A 20,139-nucleotide genomic window follows, 5' to 3' on the forward strand; every position below is an offset into this window, starting at 1 on the left:
ATCGATATATTTTATAATTCATTGTATAAAAGAAATGCATTTTCTAGGCAAAGTACTTTCATTATAATTGTCAGATAAATAAATGTTATATTCAGAAAGTTATTAAGTTGATTCTAAATACTGAAATATGACAAAGTAAGATTGTTAAAAACAAGAATTTCAAGATTTAAATCTTCATACGAGTATCATTTTTTTTTCTTTTTTTCCCCCCTCCAATGTTGTTCATAAAAGGTCACAATCTATAATAAATCATTTTATTTCTCTCTCTTTCTCTTTTTTTAAATCGTTAAGAAGTTTTCGAAGATGAAAGATTCGAGGACAAAAGGATAGTATTTAGAAAAAGTAATCCATAAAGTGCTTTAAACAGAAGATTCAAATACAATTCGGATTATTCTAACATTTTCTCAAATTATTATTTAAAAAAGGGAAACTAGGTTACTTTGTTCAACTAATCATTATAAATTAATACATTTTCAGATGCATAAAATACTGCCTTTCAAAATGTCTCAAAAAATCATTTGAATACAGCATGATAAATGAAATTGAGTTCCATTATATAAGGATACAAATTTCAAACCTTTGACCATTTTTATTAATATGACATTCTAATATATTTAGAAAAATTAAAATAATTTATTAGTTATAATCATTGCAAAAATTGCTTTTCAGTTTTTGAAGCACTATTTTGGAAGTGGTGCTAAATAATAATGTTTAAAACTTCAAAACTAATGCACAATGCTTCAAAGAAAAACTATACAAATGTTTATAAATTAATGATAAATAAAATAAGAAATCAAATAAATTTGTTCCTGCATTTTTCTAAGAAAAATACTTTAATTATTTTAGATATGCCAATGTTATTTAATTGTTCCACATATAATAGAATCATACTATTTGAGTTGTCTTCTGATACTGTATGTCTGCAATAATTTATATTCTTTTCAAGGCATTTATTATAGGGAGATTCAACGCTTTTTTTTTTTAATTATTTCAATCTTAGAAAATGTTGATGATAGCTCTTTTGAGGTTTTATAATTCCAATTACCTTACAAATTTTCTTTATCAGTTTTTACAAACAATAAAAATTGATCTAACTCATCATCAAATACTATACTTAATTTTAATGAACAGATTTTAGTTTATCAAGGAAAGTGTTCATTTCTTCTTATTAAAATCAAAAATATTTCAAATATTTTTAAATCATGCTTATAATTTTTGTTTCTTTAAAAAAAGTTCTGCAATTGAACTGTTAATTAAAAATAAATTAATTAATTTTCAATGAGAGAAAGAAGAAATTTCAGTTGAAAATTTTTTTCATGCATGAATTTGACGAATATGATATCTGAAAGTGTTGTTATTGAATTGGTTTGTTCTTCTGCATTTAAAATTAAATTAATTTCAAAACTACTTCATAAATTTTTATAATGATTTTAATAAGAATTAATTCTTTGCAAAATGGTATTCCAAATAACTGCCATGAAAATTGTTCCATTAAACATGTTAAATAAACTTGGAATTTCAGCAGCCTCACCCCCACCCCCGACGCCTTTATTTCAAATAAAGCTTTTATTATTTTTTAAAGCAAGGAAGGATTACATCAGTTTTCGCTGACTATCTTGGGTCAAATAGTTTCTTAATGGTAAGCGAATTTTCGCGATTCATCAAATTTTTATTTAATACTTGTTAGCAATGAATGAATGCAGAAAAAGATAAAAAATGTTTATACAAACATAAAACTGCTTTATTATAGCTCTCTGCAGCTAAGTTGCCAGCTAAATTTTTAAAAAAACAAGCAGTGTAAGGAATAAAAAGCGCATTTAAAAATAAAAACTGCTAAGTTGTCTAACCCGTACATCAACTCCCAAATATTGTTCTGCGATATTTGATCCACTGCCTTAACTTGGTTCCCTATAAAATTTGATACCTAGGTCTATTTTTTTTTTAATTCAATATTTTATCTACCAAATGATGCCTTATGTTTTTAAATAGGAATTAAATGAAATATACTTCATGGATTTAGAACTTCATTTTAATTGAAATTATCAAATCAGTTCCATTATATCTATAGAAATCATTCGGTAATCTGGTATCAAACTCATTACCAAAAGTGATAAAAACAAACATTGTGATTAAAATATTTTCTCTTTATTCTAAATAACAAAGAAATTTCGTTTAAAAAAATGGAAGATTTTACTTTGAATTTACAGGCAGCGAAATTATTTTGTAATTTATTTAATAAAAAAGTTAATATGATGTTAATTTGTACATATGAATATATTTAGAATTTTCAAGAAATTCGTACGGTTCTGATTCTTTTCTGGATCTCAATGAGCATTATGCAAATATAGTAAAGTAATTTCACGAAATATTTTTTCTGTCGAATATTATTCAAACCTACAATGATGTATTAAATAAAATTTACTTTATTGCTACCAATTAGTGGATGAAAATTTTGTTTACAATTATGAAAATACATCACAATTATAAATTTAGATCTAGGGCATTTAAAATATGTTCTTTGTCTATTGCAGTGCAAGAATGAAAGTACATTTTCTGCATTGCACTCTTGCTCACAGAACAAAAATTTCTGGTAAATTTTTCTGTAAAAAAAAAAGTATACATCGATGAAAAAAGTTAAATGAAAGATAGGAGAAATATCAACTAAATCACGTTCAGAAAATAATTAAATGATAAAAAAATGATATTAATTAAATTATCTTCAAAGCCAAAAAAATTGAAGAGGAATTGCCATCAAATGCAACAAATTTGTATTAAAATCATTTACAACAAACATCTATTTCCATCTATTGAGAACGAGTTTTCTTTTGCACCAGAATCAGCTTAGCTCACTCTGGGAAGGTAGTCTTGATAGTTAAAATCGGATATGTAAATAGACCTCAGACAAACAAACAAACAAACAAAAAACCTATCTTTTTTTATTATATACTTTCAAGAACTCTCAGTATTAAATAAATAAATAAAAACAACAACATTATACAGCACAATATTTATTTTACTTTTTGAAAATATCACTTTATTATAAAAGTGAATACATATAATATGCACATTATTATCATGAAATGGATTATATTACAGTTAGCACATGGATGCAAAGATCAGATGATAAAGGTAAAAAAAAAAATTAAGGCAAAATTGAATTCAGAGATTTTATACAGTATTTTTTTAAAAAATCAAATAAAATATACATTCCTTAGACAACTCTTAAATGATTCAGAAACAATTCAGTATTCCCATATTTAAGTTTCTGGCAATAATAGCCAGAAACATTTACAGTTTTACCAGACAGAGTTTAATATATGATACACAATAAACAACGACACATTCTTTCAGAATAATTTTCTTTTTGAAGATGTTTTCCCCCTCCTATCCCAAATAGTAAGTTTTATTCACATTTCAAGAAAAATTTAATTAAGTTCTTACATTCATATGAAATTACATAAAAACATCATTATAAAAAATTATCAAATTATGAATGCTAAAAAACAAGCCTTGAAAATTATACAAAATTTAAAAGTCATTAATTATCATGACAAGTAAAGACATTTCGTACAAAGTAGTTCTGCTTTTCATCTTTTAAATCAAATTATTAGGCGTATCAAGCCTAATAATTTGAGGTCTATATATAGAGCCAGCTAGGAATTTTTACACTTTCACATCAAGCAACTCTTTGCTGTGCTGAAGTTGTATTTACAACTTCAGCACAGCAAAGAGTTTCACAATATTACAATAAAACTCTAAATGAAACTGGATTTGTTTCAGAGTAGAGTTCTTACTTCAGCAATGAAAACTGCAAAATAAGCATTCTTACATATCTCATATTAGTAAAATACACAATCATATAATTAAAACCATATATATATTTTTAAATTTATAATTTAATACACAGAAGGAGGAGAAACTGCAATGATGCTTAAACTATAAAATGACATTATGATAAAAACAGGCTCATTTTATTTTAATTCCTAAGAATTTTAACACTAAATTATTAAAAATTTTAAGTAAAATAAATAATTCCAATATTATATTGTGTAGCAGATCAAATGCAAATGTAATTAAACTATCAATAAAGCTTGCTTTTAAGAAATATGAGTATGGTTGCAAAAGAAAAATGAGAAGATGATCAATTATTCAGCATTAAAATAAATACAAAATACTGAATATGGTGATTTAAGAAAACAAAATGATGAAAACAATAATATCAAAATTAACAGTAAATTAAATTATTTCAATCTTTCTTCTCATATGAACTTTTGGATGGCATATTATTTCCGAGAATGTCTCTGGCTTTCTCTGTATATTCATTAATGGCTGCAGTGTAAGATGCATGTGATTTTTCTGTTAACGTTAGTCCTGGAATAACAGAAGAATCGCGAACTATATTAAAAAATGGCAATGTACCGTTTTCGCTTTGGCTACATTCTGAATTAAAAGACATTCTTTCTGAAGTGTTTTTGTATGAAGAACTGTTTAACTGGTGGTAAGGTGACACTGTATCACCAATGTTTTGTTCAGGTGACATTAAATGATTTAAATGGACATATTTAAGACAATCATTTTCCTGTTCTACTGTTTCATAATCCTTAAAAGATATTCTTTCTGGAGTGTTTTTGTATGGAGAAATATTTAACTGATTGTAAGGCGATATTATAACATCACAGTATTGTTCTGATGACATTAGGTGACTAGAAGGATTTTCCTGTTGTGTTGTCTTACGATTCTTGTAACGTTCAATGAATTTATCAAGGCTATGTGCAAACTGATCATTTTTGGACAGGATATCTGTTGTATTATTATTTTGAAAAGTCCTTTCATATGCCTAAAGATAAGAAAAGAGATTTAATAAATTCTGGACATTATATATGATCTAAATACAAACAAAGATATAATACAACAAATAAAATGATTTTAATTCAAAATTAGGTTATTCGTTAAATATATTTCTAGCAGCTTAATATACTTCTAATTTTTCACTCAGATTCAGATATTAGGATTAAATCAATGTTTTACAAACAAACTAAAACCCAATTTATTGAAAATTTAAAATTTAGATCATACGTCTTTTTTTTTTTCTTTCCTTAATTTAAGTAGCAAAAGGTAAAGAACATATAACATATTGAACCTGAAAGACATGTGATTGATACAAAGAAGATTCAAGTTTTTATCTTAACCAGTGATTTAATCAAACTAATTTTTAATTTTTCACATTTGAAATATACAAAGAGAAAATTTTGTGATACATTTGACTGCAATACTCTGATAAATCTTCACATTTCAGACTTCCCAAAGCCTGAAAAAGCCACATAGCAATTATATTTGTCATCAGAATCTCTGTGAATACAATTAATCAGACACGCATTAGCCTAAACTGTATGAAGTCTTTGTAAGAAAGTTTTGGTTGAAATTTGTCTAAAGGAGGCCCGTCTATCAGTCCTTTTGAACTATCAACAAATTCAGTCAAATTCATCTACATATTGACAATCTGTTACTCTGTATATTTATATATATATATATATATATATATATATATATATATATATATCAATATGATTTCTACAAAAACACAATATAAGTATAAGAGATAATCTGGGCCATAATATGGCAATATAAGAGATAGTAAAGATAGCATTTTTGCTAGTTTAAGGCTGAAGCAATTTTTTTGAATATTCAATAATGCAATATATATATATATATATATATATATATATATATATATATATATATATATATATATATATATATATATATATATATATATATATATATATATGCAAAAAGATCAATATTTTGAATTACTGAAGGAAATTAAGAAGATAAATAGGGTTGCCATTCAAATCTGGGGGGAAAAAAACTTTTTTTTTCCCTGGTACGTATAGTCAAGAAACAAGGAAATACGAAAATAGCACTCATACTAGTCATAATGCAATATGATTTTAAAGAGTGGAAAAAGCAAGGAAAGGAAGAAACAATTTAAAATTATATGAAATAACAGCATATTAAAAGTAGGTTTATATTTACATACAAAAAAAAAAGAATTTATTTTTATTTATTATCTGGAATTTAGCAAAACAAAATTTATATTTTAAGTGGGATGGAGGGATATATTAAATCTCATGTTATTTAACTGCAAGTCACCCAAAATTAAGAACATGGGTGAAATAAGACACCAAACATTTTTGTTATCATGATACAAATCATTTAATGATTACTTATAAAAATTTACAAGTTTTTTGTTTGTTTGTTTGCTTTTGTTTTGCTTTTTAACACTTATTGATTTTTGCCATTTATGTATTCGGGCATCAATTTCTGCAGTTTTTCAGACATCAGTTTTATGGAGCTAATCTTTAATAAATGAGGTGTGACATTTTTGTACGGCTTAATGTACAATTTTCACCTACTCCGTTATTTAAGATATATCATTGAATGCATTAAAGGGCGAATGTGACGCAACGAGTTTTAATATTCATAAAAATTCAGTTTTAAATTATTATTCTTGAACAAAAAAAGTTCAAAATCGGTCTATTTTCGGACATTACATTTGATGTTTTCAGATTTCACATGTCATCTTTTCCTGTACACATCCCTTTTAGATCCCACATCAATGATGCCCCTTTTGAATGGGCAAAGCAGTCTTATATATTTTCCAATTTTAGCATGACTACTGTTACCTGTTTTCCCATATTACTTAGGCTTATTATCTTCTCACAAATCGAGCAGTGCGCAATTCCGCAACGAATGTTGCGGAACTTCTCGAACTCATTCAGCAAAAGCAGGGTTGATTTTTTTTATCCGTCCAATTCGTATTAAATATGGATTTTAAACCGCTCATTTTTTTTTAAATCTCTAATCTACTTTGAATAAGCTCGAAGTTTCTCAAGTAATAAACAAATCATTTAATAAACTCAAGCATGATAGGCTAAACACCATCGCGCTGCTTTTGTAGAAAATTTATTCTATTCTTTCACGCATGAAGAAGTCACGCGCATGCTCATGAGCTTCAATTCGGGAATTGCATGGAAAAAGAACAACTGTCCAGAAAATCGAAACTGGAATGATCTAAACAGAAAATAAGGGAAGAGTTTCCGTATTGCACAACTGCAAATAGTATTGTTTCGTTTTTGGAAGCTATGGCTATGATCTCTTATTCTTTTAACCTTTAGAGATCGGCATTTTTTTAAATGGGAAAAAAATAACAAAGAAACAAGAAATTCCTTGCTTTTTCCTCAATTTTAACAAAAAAAATTTAATTTCCATGCATTTTAAACTTTTTTTTTTTTTTTTTGCCAATTTTTAAATTCTCTATGCTTTTTATGAGTGGCAACCCTGGTAAATGTTACAAATAATTATTCTGCATTTTTAGGAGTATTTTTAATTATTCTTAGTAACAATAATTATCCTAATCAGTTTTGCAAAAGGTGTGTGTGTGCGTGTCTGATTTTCATCTGCATTTTATTTCCTATCAAACATATTGTTGCAATATCTAAAATTACAGGAAAACTATTACAAACTGATATATTCAAATAAGAAATTTCACCTTCTTTTCTTTGAAACTGACAGAACATTGTTTGATAGAAATAAAATCTTTTGGTAGTAGTTTTCACAATAGGTCTTTTCTTTAAAAAAATTATTATTAAATGCATGAAATGCTTGTCTAACATTAGAACAGGAAGAAAATTAAAAGTAATACACTACTTAAATTAAATAGATACAAAATTAAAACTACAATACAAAATTATCACAAAAATTATTACAATACAAAAATTAAAAACACAATTAAATAACTCTACAAATATTTTTTTATTTTAAACACCAGATATACAATCATATTATTTCATTACACACACATATATATATATATAGGAAATAGCACACTGTTTTCAAATCTGAAGCTCAAAATTTTATTTTGATAAGCAGAAGTAATGCAGAAGCTTTATTAATGCAATATGCAAATATGAGGGGGAAACCAATGTTTTATTGTAAATACACCCTCTTAGTATATTTTGGTAAACATTTCTTTAATGTTCAATGGATTTTTGAGGTTTATCACAAACACTTTTTTTTTACACGTTTTTCATCAAGGTCCTCTATTGGCATTTCATAGTTTGTTTTTGAGCATCATTCCCATTGGCAAAAAAAAGCAGATTCATTCTGTGTTCAAGATTTAGATGCTGAAGAAATTCTTGAGACATAGGATCTCATATTTCTCTATTATTTAGCAACTTTGCTAAATATTTTCTTTTCAGCTTCCTTTGGCATCACTCCCCCCCCCCCTAGATATTTCAGAATTTTTCCTTTGTAGTTCCATGAACTTAGTTGTAGTTTCTGCTGTACTACAACTAAATACAGCTGTTCAGTTCCACGAATTCAACCAAATGCAGTTGTTTCAGTTCCTGCTGAATTCATGTTTATACAAAGATTTCTGTCCACTTTATCTCATGCTTCCCTGTAATGGTACCTTTCAACAGCAACAGTAACTTTGAGAGATAATTTTCGATCAAGATAGATTTTCTAAGAGAGAATAAGAAAGAACACTAATTGTAAAATGAATTATTTATGACAACATTCAAGCAAATGATGACATAAGTAATTTTGAAGTATCAAAATAACTTTTTATTACTGCAAGGAATAAGCAAATCAAATATGAAGAGCATAAAGAGAGAGGGGGGGGGGGGGGGGGAATGAAAGAAAGGAATATCATTTTTTTATATTAAATAACTTATAAAAATGTTTTTAATAATATAAACAGTATAATTACAGTGATTCTTAGTAGGGAGAAAGCCAAGACATTAATATAATTAGAAATGTAAGTCAGGAAGATGTTGCAAGTTTAGTTTAGGGAAATTTCTTCTATATGAATTCATTTTCTGATAGCTCAAAATTACATCAGAATCTGCTATGGGAAAAGTTAATAGCAGTCTCCAAATGTTGCTACCTTCCAGGGTTCAATACCAGGTTTGTATAAACCACAACAGTTGCTCCATACTTTTATTTACATAAAAACAGAATTTTTTTTTTTATTTTTCCAGTAGTAGCATGTTAGATATCAATGCTCATTTTCTCCTTCTCAAACCTTTTATCCTACAGTAGGATCTATCATTATATAAGATGCCAAAGCTGTGCATGCACTAGCTGCTAGATGTTTACATGACATATATTCTATATGATTGAAGATCCTTTCTTCATGTGCTAAATGCTTTCATTTACTGTGATGTCTTCATGTGTATATTGCTGTATAAATAAATGCTTTTGATGTTTTTTAATATCTGCTGCATAAATCTCCAACATAGCATTTAGCAGTTCAATTAACATAATTAGATTCTCATCCATCAACCAAAATTTTTAAAAAGTTCCAGACAATGTTGCAACTTATTTTTTTCAAATTCTCACACTGGAAAAAATGCTTGGCAACTTTCTTTTAGTAATTATTTTCTATAAACAAAATGTAATTTAGATTTTGTGTGTGATATTAGACAAGGGAAAAAATAATAATTTAAAATTATAGAGCTTTGAAAAGCTACCTACTCTTTTGGAATTAGTATTGCAATCTATTTCTTAGAGAAAGTAACTTTAAGATATTCTTTTATCTGAAATGTCCATTTCATGTTAGCAAAATTTCCAATTTTTTAATTAAAACCAATATTTCTATACATGCTTAATTAATTCATGCTGTGTTAAGATTTAATTCAAATGAGAAAAATTTACCTTATCAGGCACATTAGGAGGATATGTTTCATCAAATATAAAGTTTTGTGGCATTTGTTCAGATGGGTCATGTGCATTAGCCCTTGAAATCACTCTAAGGCCTTTCTTTTGATCAAGAATTGCTCTAAGATTAGAGCAATTCTTTCTTTCATCAGTAAAAAGCTGAGAGTAACTAAAAACATATTTAAAAAAAAACATGTTAAATGATAAATATTAAAACCTTATAATGGTTAGAAATTTCATTTTACAACTTGGATTATCTTTTGAATCAACACAAGAATCATTTTGAGTATTTGATAACATATGACCTCATCTGTAACTTCTACACTAAGAATATCTGATATGTAACAGTAGATTTCACATGCATCAGAAAATGCATCTTCTCTAGGATCTCAAACTGGCAATTTAGAAGACATTGCATTATCATCTAGTCTTGAATAGATGTATGAGCATATAAAATGTAAATATTGCAAAGCTTCTCAAATTTTAAATAAATCACAAAAATTCAAACTCTAAAATTTATGAATGATTTAGCTTTAAAAAAAGCTGATAAATGTGTTAAGAATTTTTTTAATAGATCTTGCACTCAGAAAACGTATTAGTATACATTAAAAGTATGAATTGTCAAAAATATTTTCCATAGTGAAAAAAAAAAAAAAAATGTCAACAATTACAACACTTTTAAGAACAATTCAAGTGCAATGGCTTGTTTATAAAATCTGATTAAAAAGCATCATACATTACTAAGGCACTTCTCAATTTTTATTTCTAAAAATCCTGCACAGATGAATCTTATTTCTCATTTTGACCATTTAAAACTCCAAACAGTGAAATAATACTAGATTTTATATTATATATATATATATATATATATTCAGGGTGAAGCAGAAAAACTCAAGACAAAAAATTTTTTTAATATAACTTGATTAAAAATAAATAACCAAAATATAACAAACAATAATAAGAGTAGACTTTTACTGGTAAATAAATTTAATTGATTTCAAAGTGGCCACCTTTTGCAGTGACGAAGAGGCGCAAATGCTTTTTGAAATTTTCAGTAATGGGCTGCAAGTCTTCCTTTAATCTATCCCATTCCCTGAGAAACCATTGTTTTAGAGAGTCCAAACTTTTACGTCATTTAGTGCAATCATGGGGTTGAGATTCAGAGAGTATTGTGCCCATTTTCCAGATGACATCACATCCAGAAAATGTTCCTTCCACCATTCTTCTGTCTTTTTTAGTCTTGTGAGTTGATGCAGAGTCTTATTGAAGCTCCCACTTTGCATTGCCGAAATGCGTTTTTGTCCACGGAAATATAAAAGCTTCTAGAATGTCCTACTGGTACACTTTTTGAATTATTTTAGCTCCCTCATCCACAAAAACCAGAGATGTTTTGCAGCTTTCGCAAATTCCGCCCCAGACCATGACCGACTTTAATTTTTGCGATGTTTAATAATTGCTGAAGTGCTTAGTGCGTCTACAAACCAGATCCAATAGTTCTAGGAGCTGCGAACTTTTAGACTGTAAAGAGCTTTTCATTAGTGAAAAGGAATCTCTCTCAATGCTCACATGCAGCCAGTTTCAAAAGTTTACGGTGTCTTTGGAGCTCCCGAGTTTGTGTTTTTTTCAGTGAGAAGCTGAACTTTCTGGACCTTGTAAGACTTCAGTCCAAGTTCTGATTTTCCCATTTGTTGCACTGATCAGTACCTTATTTCCAATTCACTAGCAATCTTTCTTGCGGAAACTTTCGAATTTCATTGAACTTTTTGATAATCTTACGGCAACTGAAAGAATTCACCATACATTTAAGTTTACTTCCTGGACTTAGACCATCATTGCCAAGCTCTTTGAAATGATAGAATGCATCAGGCACTGTTTGCCGAGGCGCATTAAGCAAACGAATGACTTAATACTGTTCGTTTTCCAACTTCAAAATAGTATATCTTTTGCTCGACATTGTAAAAAGGTCAAAAATCAGTATATAAACTAAAAAATACATTATAAAATATGTTATAATTGAAGTGGTAAACAAAAAGAAATTAACAAAAATTTAAATTACTGCCGCACCTTGTATATATATACATATATATTAGAAGTTAATTTTGCATTGCAAAATCAACGCTAATGGAAAAGATGAGCACTCCACAATGCAGTGAATTAAACTCACCAATATAGTTGCTGTCACTCTTTAACAATAAAAAGGAGAAGCATGATTGCTTTCACTGGTAAATTAATATCTGCAGATCAATCCTAATAATTCTCAGTAAGATAAGGGCATTGCTCGATATTGTAGAATATTTCTAATGTTTTATGAAATTTGTTATACATTGTTATTTCGCCTGATTTTAATGAACATTTGGCATATATAATGCAAGCGACAAGGACAAAAAATAACCGTTTAAAGCAAGAACAATCAAAAGTAGAAATTGCAAAGAATTTAGATGTACATTTGGTTAAAAAAATTAATAACTACCTGTAATTATTAGCTTGTTCTGATTTTGAGTTAGGTATTCTTTGGTGTGTTGATGCTTGTCTGCAGAATGTGGTAGGTTCAATTTTCCTCCATTTGTCTTCATCATACTTTCTCTGTCTTTCTTCAAAAACGGAGACTTTCTGCCACTCAGATTTAAAATTTTGCTCCTTCATTCTATCAAAATATTAATCTCTGGTTACAATCATTTAAAAATTAGCAAACAAGATACACAATGACGTTAAAATCTAAAGTCACTTTTTATACAATAAAATGCTATCATTATAAGGACATTTGTCTATTCAACTAGAGACATGATTTAATTTTCTCATACACTATTTCTTTTACAATTAATAGTATTAGATTTTTTTTCAAGCACTGCCTTCCTTTTCAATGCTGGAACTTGGATTTTTCCATGAATTTTTCAAAATTCAATCTTGTAAATTTTAATTCTAACCTGATCTCTAATGAATAGTGTCTTAAAAAGAGAAAGAGAAGGAAAAAAATAATTGATATAGTTTTCAAAAATAATTCCAAATTCAACACTTCATATATATAATGTAAACATATTTTAGTAGTTGCGTGATCAAATAGAGGAAAACTTTGAAATTTTAAAACTTCAATTTATTCAATCATGGGAGGTATAATTTACACACAAAGAATAAACTATTATAAATATGTATATACTACATTGCGACACAAGAGCAGAAGAGACCAAAACTTTTTCCTTCAGAGATTTTACTATGAGATTTTGATAGGGATTTCTTTGACACATGCAGTCTTAGGAAAAGGAAACTAAAAGTACTTTTAAAAGAATGTTGTAAGCATTAAGGATTTTTATTCTTTTACTCGGAGCATGAGAAAATACCGAGACCATCAGTTTTCTAGAGCCTGTGTGGAATTAATTAAATGCAAAAAATGTAAATTGGCTCAGGAAATAAGAGAACATTTTAGAATAAAGTTAATATGGGCTAAATTAAGATAAAAATGTGGAAACTAATTAGAATTTAAATTAGATTAAGAGATATCATTACATATATATATATTGTGATTCTAATAATCAGTTTATAAGTGAATGAATCATATAATAGGCACATTCAAACTAATTTGTTATGCACATCACTTATTTCCCAATATTTCTACTAATATGCACACAAAAGAAAGCTATAAGAAATGAGGTGGCTAATAAATCTTTGAAATTAATCAATCATTAACTCTAATGTATCATATCTTTCTTTAACAATGCATACATATTATCAAATTTGAATCAATTCATTTCTGCAAGTATATTTTAAATTGGAATGGAAATTGCAATTAAGTTTCATAGCTATTTATTCATAGCATCTTTCATCTTTCAAAATTAGGATGTTTGATTATATACTGACAATATTTTCGATGAATGTAATAATAAATGTTTAAATAACTATATAAATGCATTATATAGTTATTTAGTTTATTACAGTATTATAAATATTATACAAGGCATATGAATAAAACAAATTACCTGGCAGATTTTGGAGGAGAATACCTGGAGAAACTTGGAGAGTATCTAGATGATCTTGGGGGATGAAAGTAACTTGGAGAAGAACACCTAGAGGACATTGGGGCAGGAGAGTGCCTGAAGAAATTGGGAGAAGGAGATTGTCTGAGGGACGAATTGGGGGAAGGAGAGTGACTGAAGGGACCAGGGGGAGGAGAAGATTGTCTGATGGTGGAATCGGGGGAAGGAGAGTGTCTGATGGAGGAATTGGGGGAAGGAGAGTGTCTGATGGAGGAATCGGGGGAAGGAGATTGTCTGATGGAGGAATCGGGGGAAGGAGAGTGCCTAAAGTATCTTGGAGGAGGAGAAGATCTAGAGAACTTTTGGGAGCGAGAATGTCTGGTGATCTTTGGGGGAGGAGAATATCTTGAAACCTTTGAGGGAGGAGAATATCTTGAAACCTTTGGGGGTGGAGAATGCCTGGAGATTTTAGGGGGAGGAGAATGCCTGGTGATTTTGAGGGAAGGAGAGTGTTTGGAGATTTTGGAGGGAGGAGAGCGTTTGGAGATTTTAGGGTGAGAGGAACTGGATTTTGGAGAACACTTAACCAATTTTGAATGAAAGCTTATTTCTTCATTGTTGCCATTCTTTATGCATGGAAAAGTAGACCCTAAATAAAAGAAAAATATGCATCTAGTTAAAAAAAAATACAAACAATTTAAAAAACATACATATCTTCAAATTAATTATCTTCTTATAATTGTAAATAAAGTTTCTTCACAAAAGAAAAATAAACTTCATACATAACTTATTATCATAGGAAACTTTTGAGCAGTGTACATGATAATAACAAATGCTAGAAAGAAAAAGATGATGCAGTTCAGAAAGAAAAACACAGAACATATAGATAGTCCCAGAAACATAGCAAAACTTGCCTGAATGCTACAATATCAGTAATTATTTTATAAAATGAAATTAAAAACTTCTGAACATTTCCACCCAACTCAATAGAATGGAAATATTCAAAAGTTTACCAAAAAAATAAACATTACATGCTGCTAACATAAATATATAGGAAAAACAACAAACTGGCAGACATTCTTAGACTCTCAAAACTAGAACTTACATAGGGACACATAAAACAGTTGGCACACAACATACTTTTGAATTTTTTTTATTCTTGGATCATCATTTCCAAGTCATCTAACAAAAAGTGACCAACATTTCAACAATTTAATTTTTCTGATAATTCCATGTTTTATAAAATAATTCTATAATCTTTTTTTTCTTTTGTGGGGGATGAATTTAAATTCTTCAGAATGATCTAACTTCATTTTCCAGTATGCTCTTAAAAGTATCTGAAAGTTTTAAATTAAAATCCATACAACATACAATAAAATTTTAGGCTCTGAAAACAAAATAAGTTATGAAGTCATTTTCACATATTAGGGTACAGAAAATCCTTTTTGCATTTCCCCACTTTTTGCAATATATTAATTAATATATACAGCAGTAGATGAAGTGTACCAACTAGAAGAGCCTTTAGTTTGCCAATCACATTACAAAACTTTTTGTTACAGAATTACTCAAGAAAGATGTAGCACAAAATCATATGCATATTAGCAGAGTGTTTAAGAATGCAATAATTAGTTTCGGTTTAGTGAGGTCTTCCATATTTATATTGTTACCAACAACTAAATCAAAATTTGAATAATTCCACAAATTAAAAATAGCTGCAGAAAGAAAATTTTAAAAAATAATTGCAGACACCTATAAATTAAAAGGAAAATGTTGCAGCAAAACTTTTAAAAAAATTATTCAATGACAGCAAAATTATTAATTTCTAACTTGTCAGCTGTAGTAAAAAAAAAAAAAAAAAAACCACTTGAATATTGGCAGAATGTTTATCTCATTTGCAGCATACAGGAGAAAAATGGAGAAATTGGTTTTATTTTTTCTTCTTGTTATTCTTGTTGTAACATAAAAAGAAAATTATTTTGGAAGCATAAATTTTTTAAAAAGTCAGTATGATTGAATTTTATAAAATTTTCAAGCAATTGGTTCTGTATGCAATAAACATGCATAAAAAATTCTTTTCCTTTTTCAATATTTTTTAAAGAAAATTACAGAAGAAATTTGTATTTATAATACATCAAATAACAAAATTAAATTAATTCAATATATATATATATATTTTTAATACAGAAATATTTAATTTAATTCAGGGATAATTTTAAAGGAATGCTTTTTTTTTTTTTTTTTTTTAACATGGGCTTTGAAGATCCAATTCATGTTTCTCAATATTCAAGGGGGAAAAAATGCAGAAAGAAAATATTAGCAATAGCATCTAATATTTTAGAATTCAACAAAAATATCTCCAAGATGTGATAAAATAAATTCTGAGCTATCATACTGAGATAATATTTTATACCTAGTTTAAATAGATGTGAATATAAATAATTCAAAATTCATACTTCCATTTTCTTAACACATAATATCACCAACTTGACATTCAAATGGAAAAAAATAAAATTATCAAGATTTTCTTTTTCTCTCTTATGAATAATAGTTGAAAAGGTGGAAATCATGACAGAAATGAAAGTTGGACCTTAGTGACATTGCATTAACATAAAAATTGCTTCATTAACTATGTCAATCAATTAGAAATTCTAAAAAAATAAGCAAAAGAAAATTTAATGGGAATATATATAATAAAATACAGTGATATTTTTTTTCTCCACTGCAGTTTCTATAGTTAATATAACTAGTTTTATTGCTTGTAATTGTTAAGCTACGAGTACAAATGCTAAATGGATACTAAATTTAAAAATAATACATTAACTTACAATACAATTAATTAAACAAAAAATCGTGGTGAAAGAGTAATTTTTTTTTTTTTTAATATACTCATAAAAAATATAACGCAGAATATTAAAGAAAGACAAGTAATCAACTGGTAAAGTGATCAGCCAATCTGAGGCAAAATAAATAAATTTGATATATGACAAATGTATTTCAGAATTGAGAGAACTTTTCCAAAACAGCATTGACAATTATCGACATTGAAAATTTTGGTCTCACAGAAATTTATATATAAATTATCGCCCCACCTAGCATATGTGTAGAAATAAAGCAGGCCACAATCTCCAACTGTATATAAATGACATTTTTATTGTAATCAACACTTTTTAATTTTTCTGGCGAAAAAAGTTTAGAGAATTGTTGAATCCAATAACAATTAACAGATGAAAAAAAATTCCAGTAATAGAATAAATTTTCTTGGATTTCCCCCCCCCCCCTAATCTGCCAGAATTCCTTGATCTTTCCTAGTTGGCTGGTCACCCTACAACAGTAGATCAACTAGATCAACAAACATGGGCACAGAAAAATCCTTTTATAAACAATGTGAAAGATCATGGTCCTGAAAAGAAAAAATATTTATCTGTCTCCCTATTTCCTCACTGCAAGATTTAATGAACATATTATAAGATTTCTGTAAATATCTTACCAGACTTTTCCTTTACTTTTCTGACAGACATTTTGCCTCTCCCATGTTCCTGTTCATATTTTGATATAAGATCTTGTACAATTGGCAATAATAATGATTTTGGCAGAATTGAAGACTCCTTTAAAAAATCCTGTTCTATATTATGCATTTTCTGTAAATAAGAAAATAAATATAATATTCATTTCTCATGAAATTCAAACTAAAAGTTTTGCTAATAATTTTCAGAAGAAAAAAAACCCATCAACATTGGGGGTGGGGTCTCCAAACTTTTTGTACAACAGAAGAAAACACTATTATGAACACACATGCACATTAAAAAAAAATAACATATTGCTTTTCTTATGACAGAAAAAGCAATCCAAATCTAGTGAAAAACTATAAATAATATTTACATGGCATGTAAAAGCTGAATAAATTTGTGGAAAAAATTACAACTAAGAAGTTAATAATAAGTTATTTACCAAAAATGCCATCTGATGTTTCAATCCTATTATATGATCTATTAGCCACTCTGATGCTGGAAAATTTATAGAACACAAGAAACAGTGATAAGTAGGGGGCTGATTACTGTACACATTTTCAACAAGATGTTCCAAACCTATAAAACATAATAAAATAAAATAATAATTAAAAAAAATGATGATTAATATCAAAACCATACATTATAAACTTGATAGTTGCAATCCAAACCCAAATACTAAATAATATTTTATATTTGTTAAATACATAATTAGACTTCTTTTTACATTAAATTTAAATCGATAGCCTGCTTGTTTTCTTGACTTAAGGAAGCTTAAGATTTGTAATTTTTACACACATTTAACAAACTTCAAAACTAAAATTCCTTAGTTCAATTACAATAAAAATATATTTTTTGAATACCTACTTCATTAAAATAAAAATATAATTTCTTTGCAATTATAAACAAAGGGTATAAAAAAATGAAACATAAATTTTTTTTGCTTGAAACAAATAATTGAACAGGCAACTTAAGATTTCTGTTTTGTAGTTACTTAAATGATTTATTAAAATATTTTTAGATGTAACTACATTTTTTATGATAAATAAAAACAATCAAAATAATGTTTTGATATGTTACACATCATTTGATTATAATATGAAATCATTTCTACAGTTCCTTTGCAAATGCCTCTAAACAATTATTAATTAACACTTTAAATGCTACTTTTCACATAGAGAATCCCGCCAATTTAAAAAACTACCATTTCTCTCCATTTTCAACATACAATAAAATAGTCCCTCTTCAAATCTGCCACTTTAATAAGAAATTTGTTGGTTAGAATAATTTCCTTCTTCTGTAATACGAGAAAATACTTTTGACTGGAAAAATTAAGATTCTCATGAAAGAAAAAATAACAACCTTTTATGTAACCATGTAGGATGTTTGATTTACTTAAGTATAATCATTTGAAAGAAATATATGACAAAAATTCAATTACAACTAAACTAACAAAAGCATCTTAGTATTTATATTCTTATTTATGGGGGGAAAAAAAACCTTAGTATTTTGACAACATATTCAAAATGCACATCAAAATTCAGTGGGCAATTATCCTAATTATGAAATTAATCTGACATGGGCAAGTTTTAAATCAATTATAATGTTTTTCAAGTTTTTATAAAAAGAATTTTTGCCCCACTGTTAGCACAAATAAAAGCTAACATATATGAATAAATAATTAATCTGATTGAAATGTGCCCTGCTTACAAAAAATATAAATCATAACTTACCAGCAATTGGCCTAGTCTCTTTATCCAGCAATTTTTGAATGGCAGGTTCTTCATTACTATATTCGTATTTTTGTTCAACTATAAATAACAAAAATAAAATTTGATTCTTTCAATACAATCAGTTTTGGTGATATAATTTTCAAAATCAGAATTGCATGTTAAAAATGTCATTGCATTTGTTTTTGTTTTTATGTTATTAAAAGATTATTATTATATTTATTCAAAAACATTTATCACGCTTTCCAAACAGCTAACAATTTCATTACAAATATTTCATTTTTAAATTCAACTTTTAAGACTTTACAGCAAGCGAGAATACATAATTTTTGCTGATTTAGTTTTTTTTTTTATTTTATTAATAACAAATTTTTATTTTAATAATAAATTTTTTTAAAAATAATACTAGTCTTATAAAATTTGTTTTCCTATCATTGTCCAGCACTAGAATTCTTTGGCACAAAGAATATTTCTATATTCCCATAAAAGTCTACGTTCTTCAAAGAAAAAGAAGAAAAAAATGTTATTATCTCATTACTTGCTAAAGAAATCTTATTTATTCTAAAAGTTTTTATAAAAATCTAACAAATTTTAAGTGAATATATAGCTAAAAAAACTGTGATAGAATTAATAATTTCAGAAACAAATGAAGTTCCTATTGTACAAATGCTGCCCATTTGTCTCTTGTTGTAAATATACTGCCTATTACTTTCTACTTACACATTTCTACTTATTTTTGAATTCTGAAAAAAATATTAACCAATTTTAAGTGAATGCATTGCTCAAAAAGTTGCAATAAAATTTGCCAGTTCAGATAAAATGAAGCTCTTTTTGAATTAAATATAACTGTTGAATGCATGTTTTAACTTTCAATTTAATTTCATATGACAGAAACAAAAGAACAATTCTAACATATAAAATAAGAAGCAAAATCGCATTAGTTATTCCATGAATTAATATATTGGGCTCAACATATATGCTTACCTAGAAAAATTTGATGAAACTACCTTTTCACCAACCTTTAGACAACCGAGAGTAATCTTATTTTCAACTTTGTGGTTTATTTTAAATATAAATCAGATATCAATTTATATATCATATGGCAAAGTAACATTCAATATGCATTAGGAAAGAAAAATATTTTAATCATCTAGAAAGCCAACTTTCATTAGACTCCAATATTTTATTCATATAAATAACACTATATATACA

General features: G+C 27.4%; 1 protein-coding gene across 3 annotated transcripts in view; it reads right to left on the minus strand.

Moving 5' to 3' along the window:
• Positions 1–3,080: 3,080 nt before the first annotated feature.
• The window catches only part of LOC129969123 (serine/arginine repetitive matrix protein 1-like), a 66,255-nt gene continuing 49,196 nt past the window's right edge, over positions 3,081–20,139 (minus strand). Inside the window, exons 6-12 of one of the 3 annotated variants that reach the window (XM_056083540.1) lie at positions 18,931–19,008; positions 17,640–17,776; positions 17,179–17,329; positions 13,719–14,340; positions 12,194–12,367; positions 9,721–9,892; positions 3,081–4,837 (exon numbers count right to left, since the gene is read on the minus strand). In XM_056083540.1, coding sequence (XP_055939515.1) covers positions 4,247–4,837; positions 9,721–9,892; positions 12,194–12,367; positions 13,719–14,340; positions 17,179–17,329; positions 17,640–17,776; positions 18,931–19,008 — 1,925 coding nt within the window. In that variant the 3' untranslated portion in view covers positions 3,081–4,246. Of the gene's footprint in view, positions 4,838–5,812; positions 8,527–9,720; positions 9,893–12,193; positions 12,368–13,694; positions 14,341–17,178; positions 17,330–17,639; positions 17,777–18,930; positions 19,009–20,139 lie in introns of those variants that run through there. The other 2 variants (XM_056083539.1, XM_056083541.1) reach the window with 2 other exon arrangements.

The sequence above is a fragment of the Argiope bruennichi genome, chromosome 5 (genome assembly GCF_947563725.1).
Source record: "Argiope bruennichi chromosome 5, qqArgBrue1.1, whole genome shotgun sequence".
Lineage (NCBI taxonomy): Eukaryota > Metazoa > Arthropoda > Arachnida > Araneae > Araneidae > Argiope > Argiope bruennichi.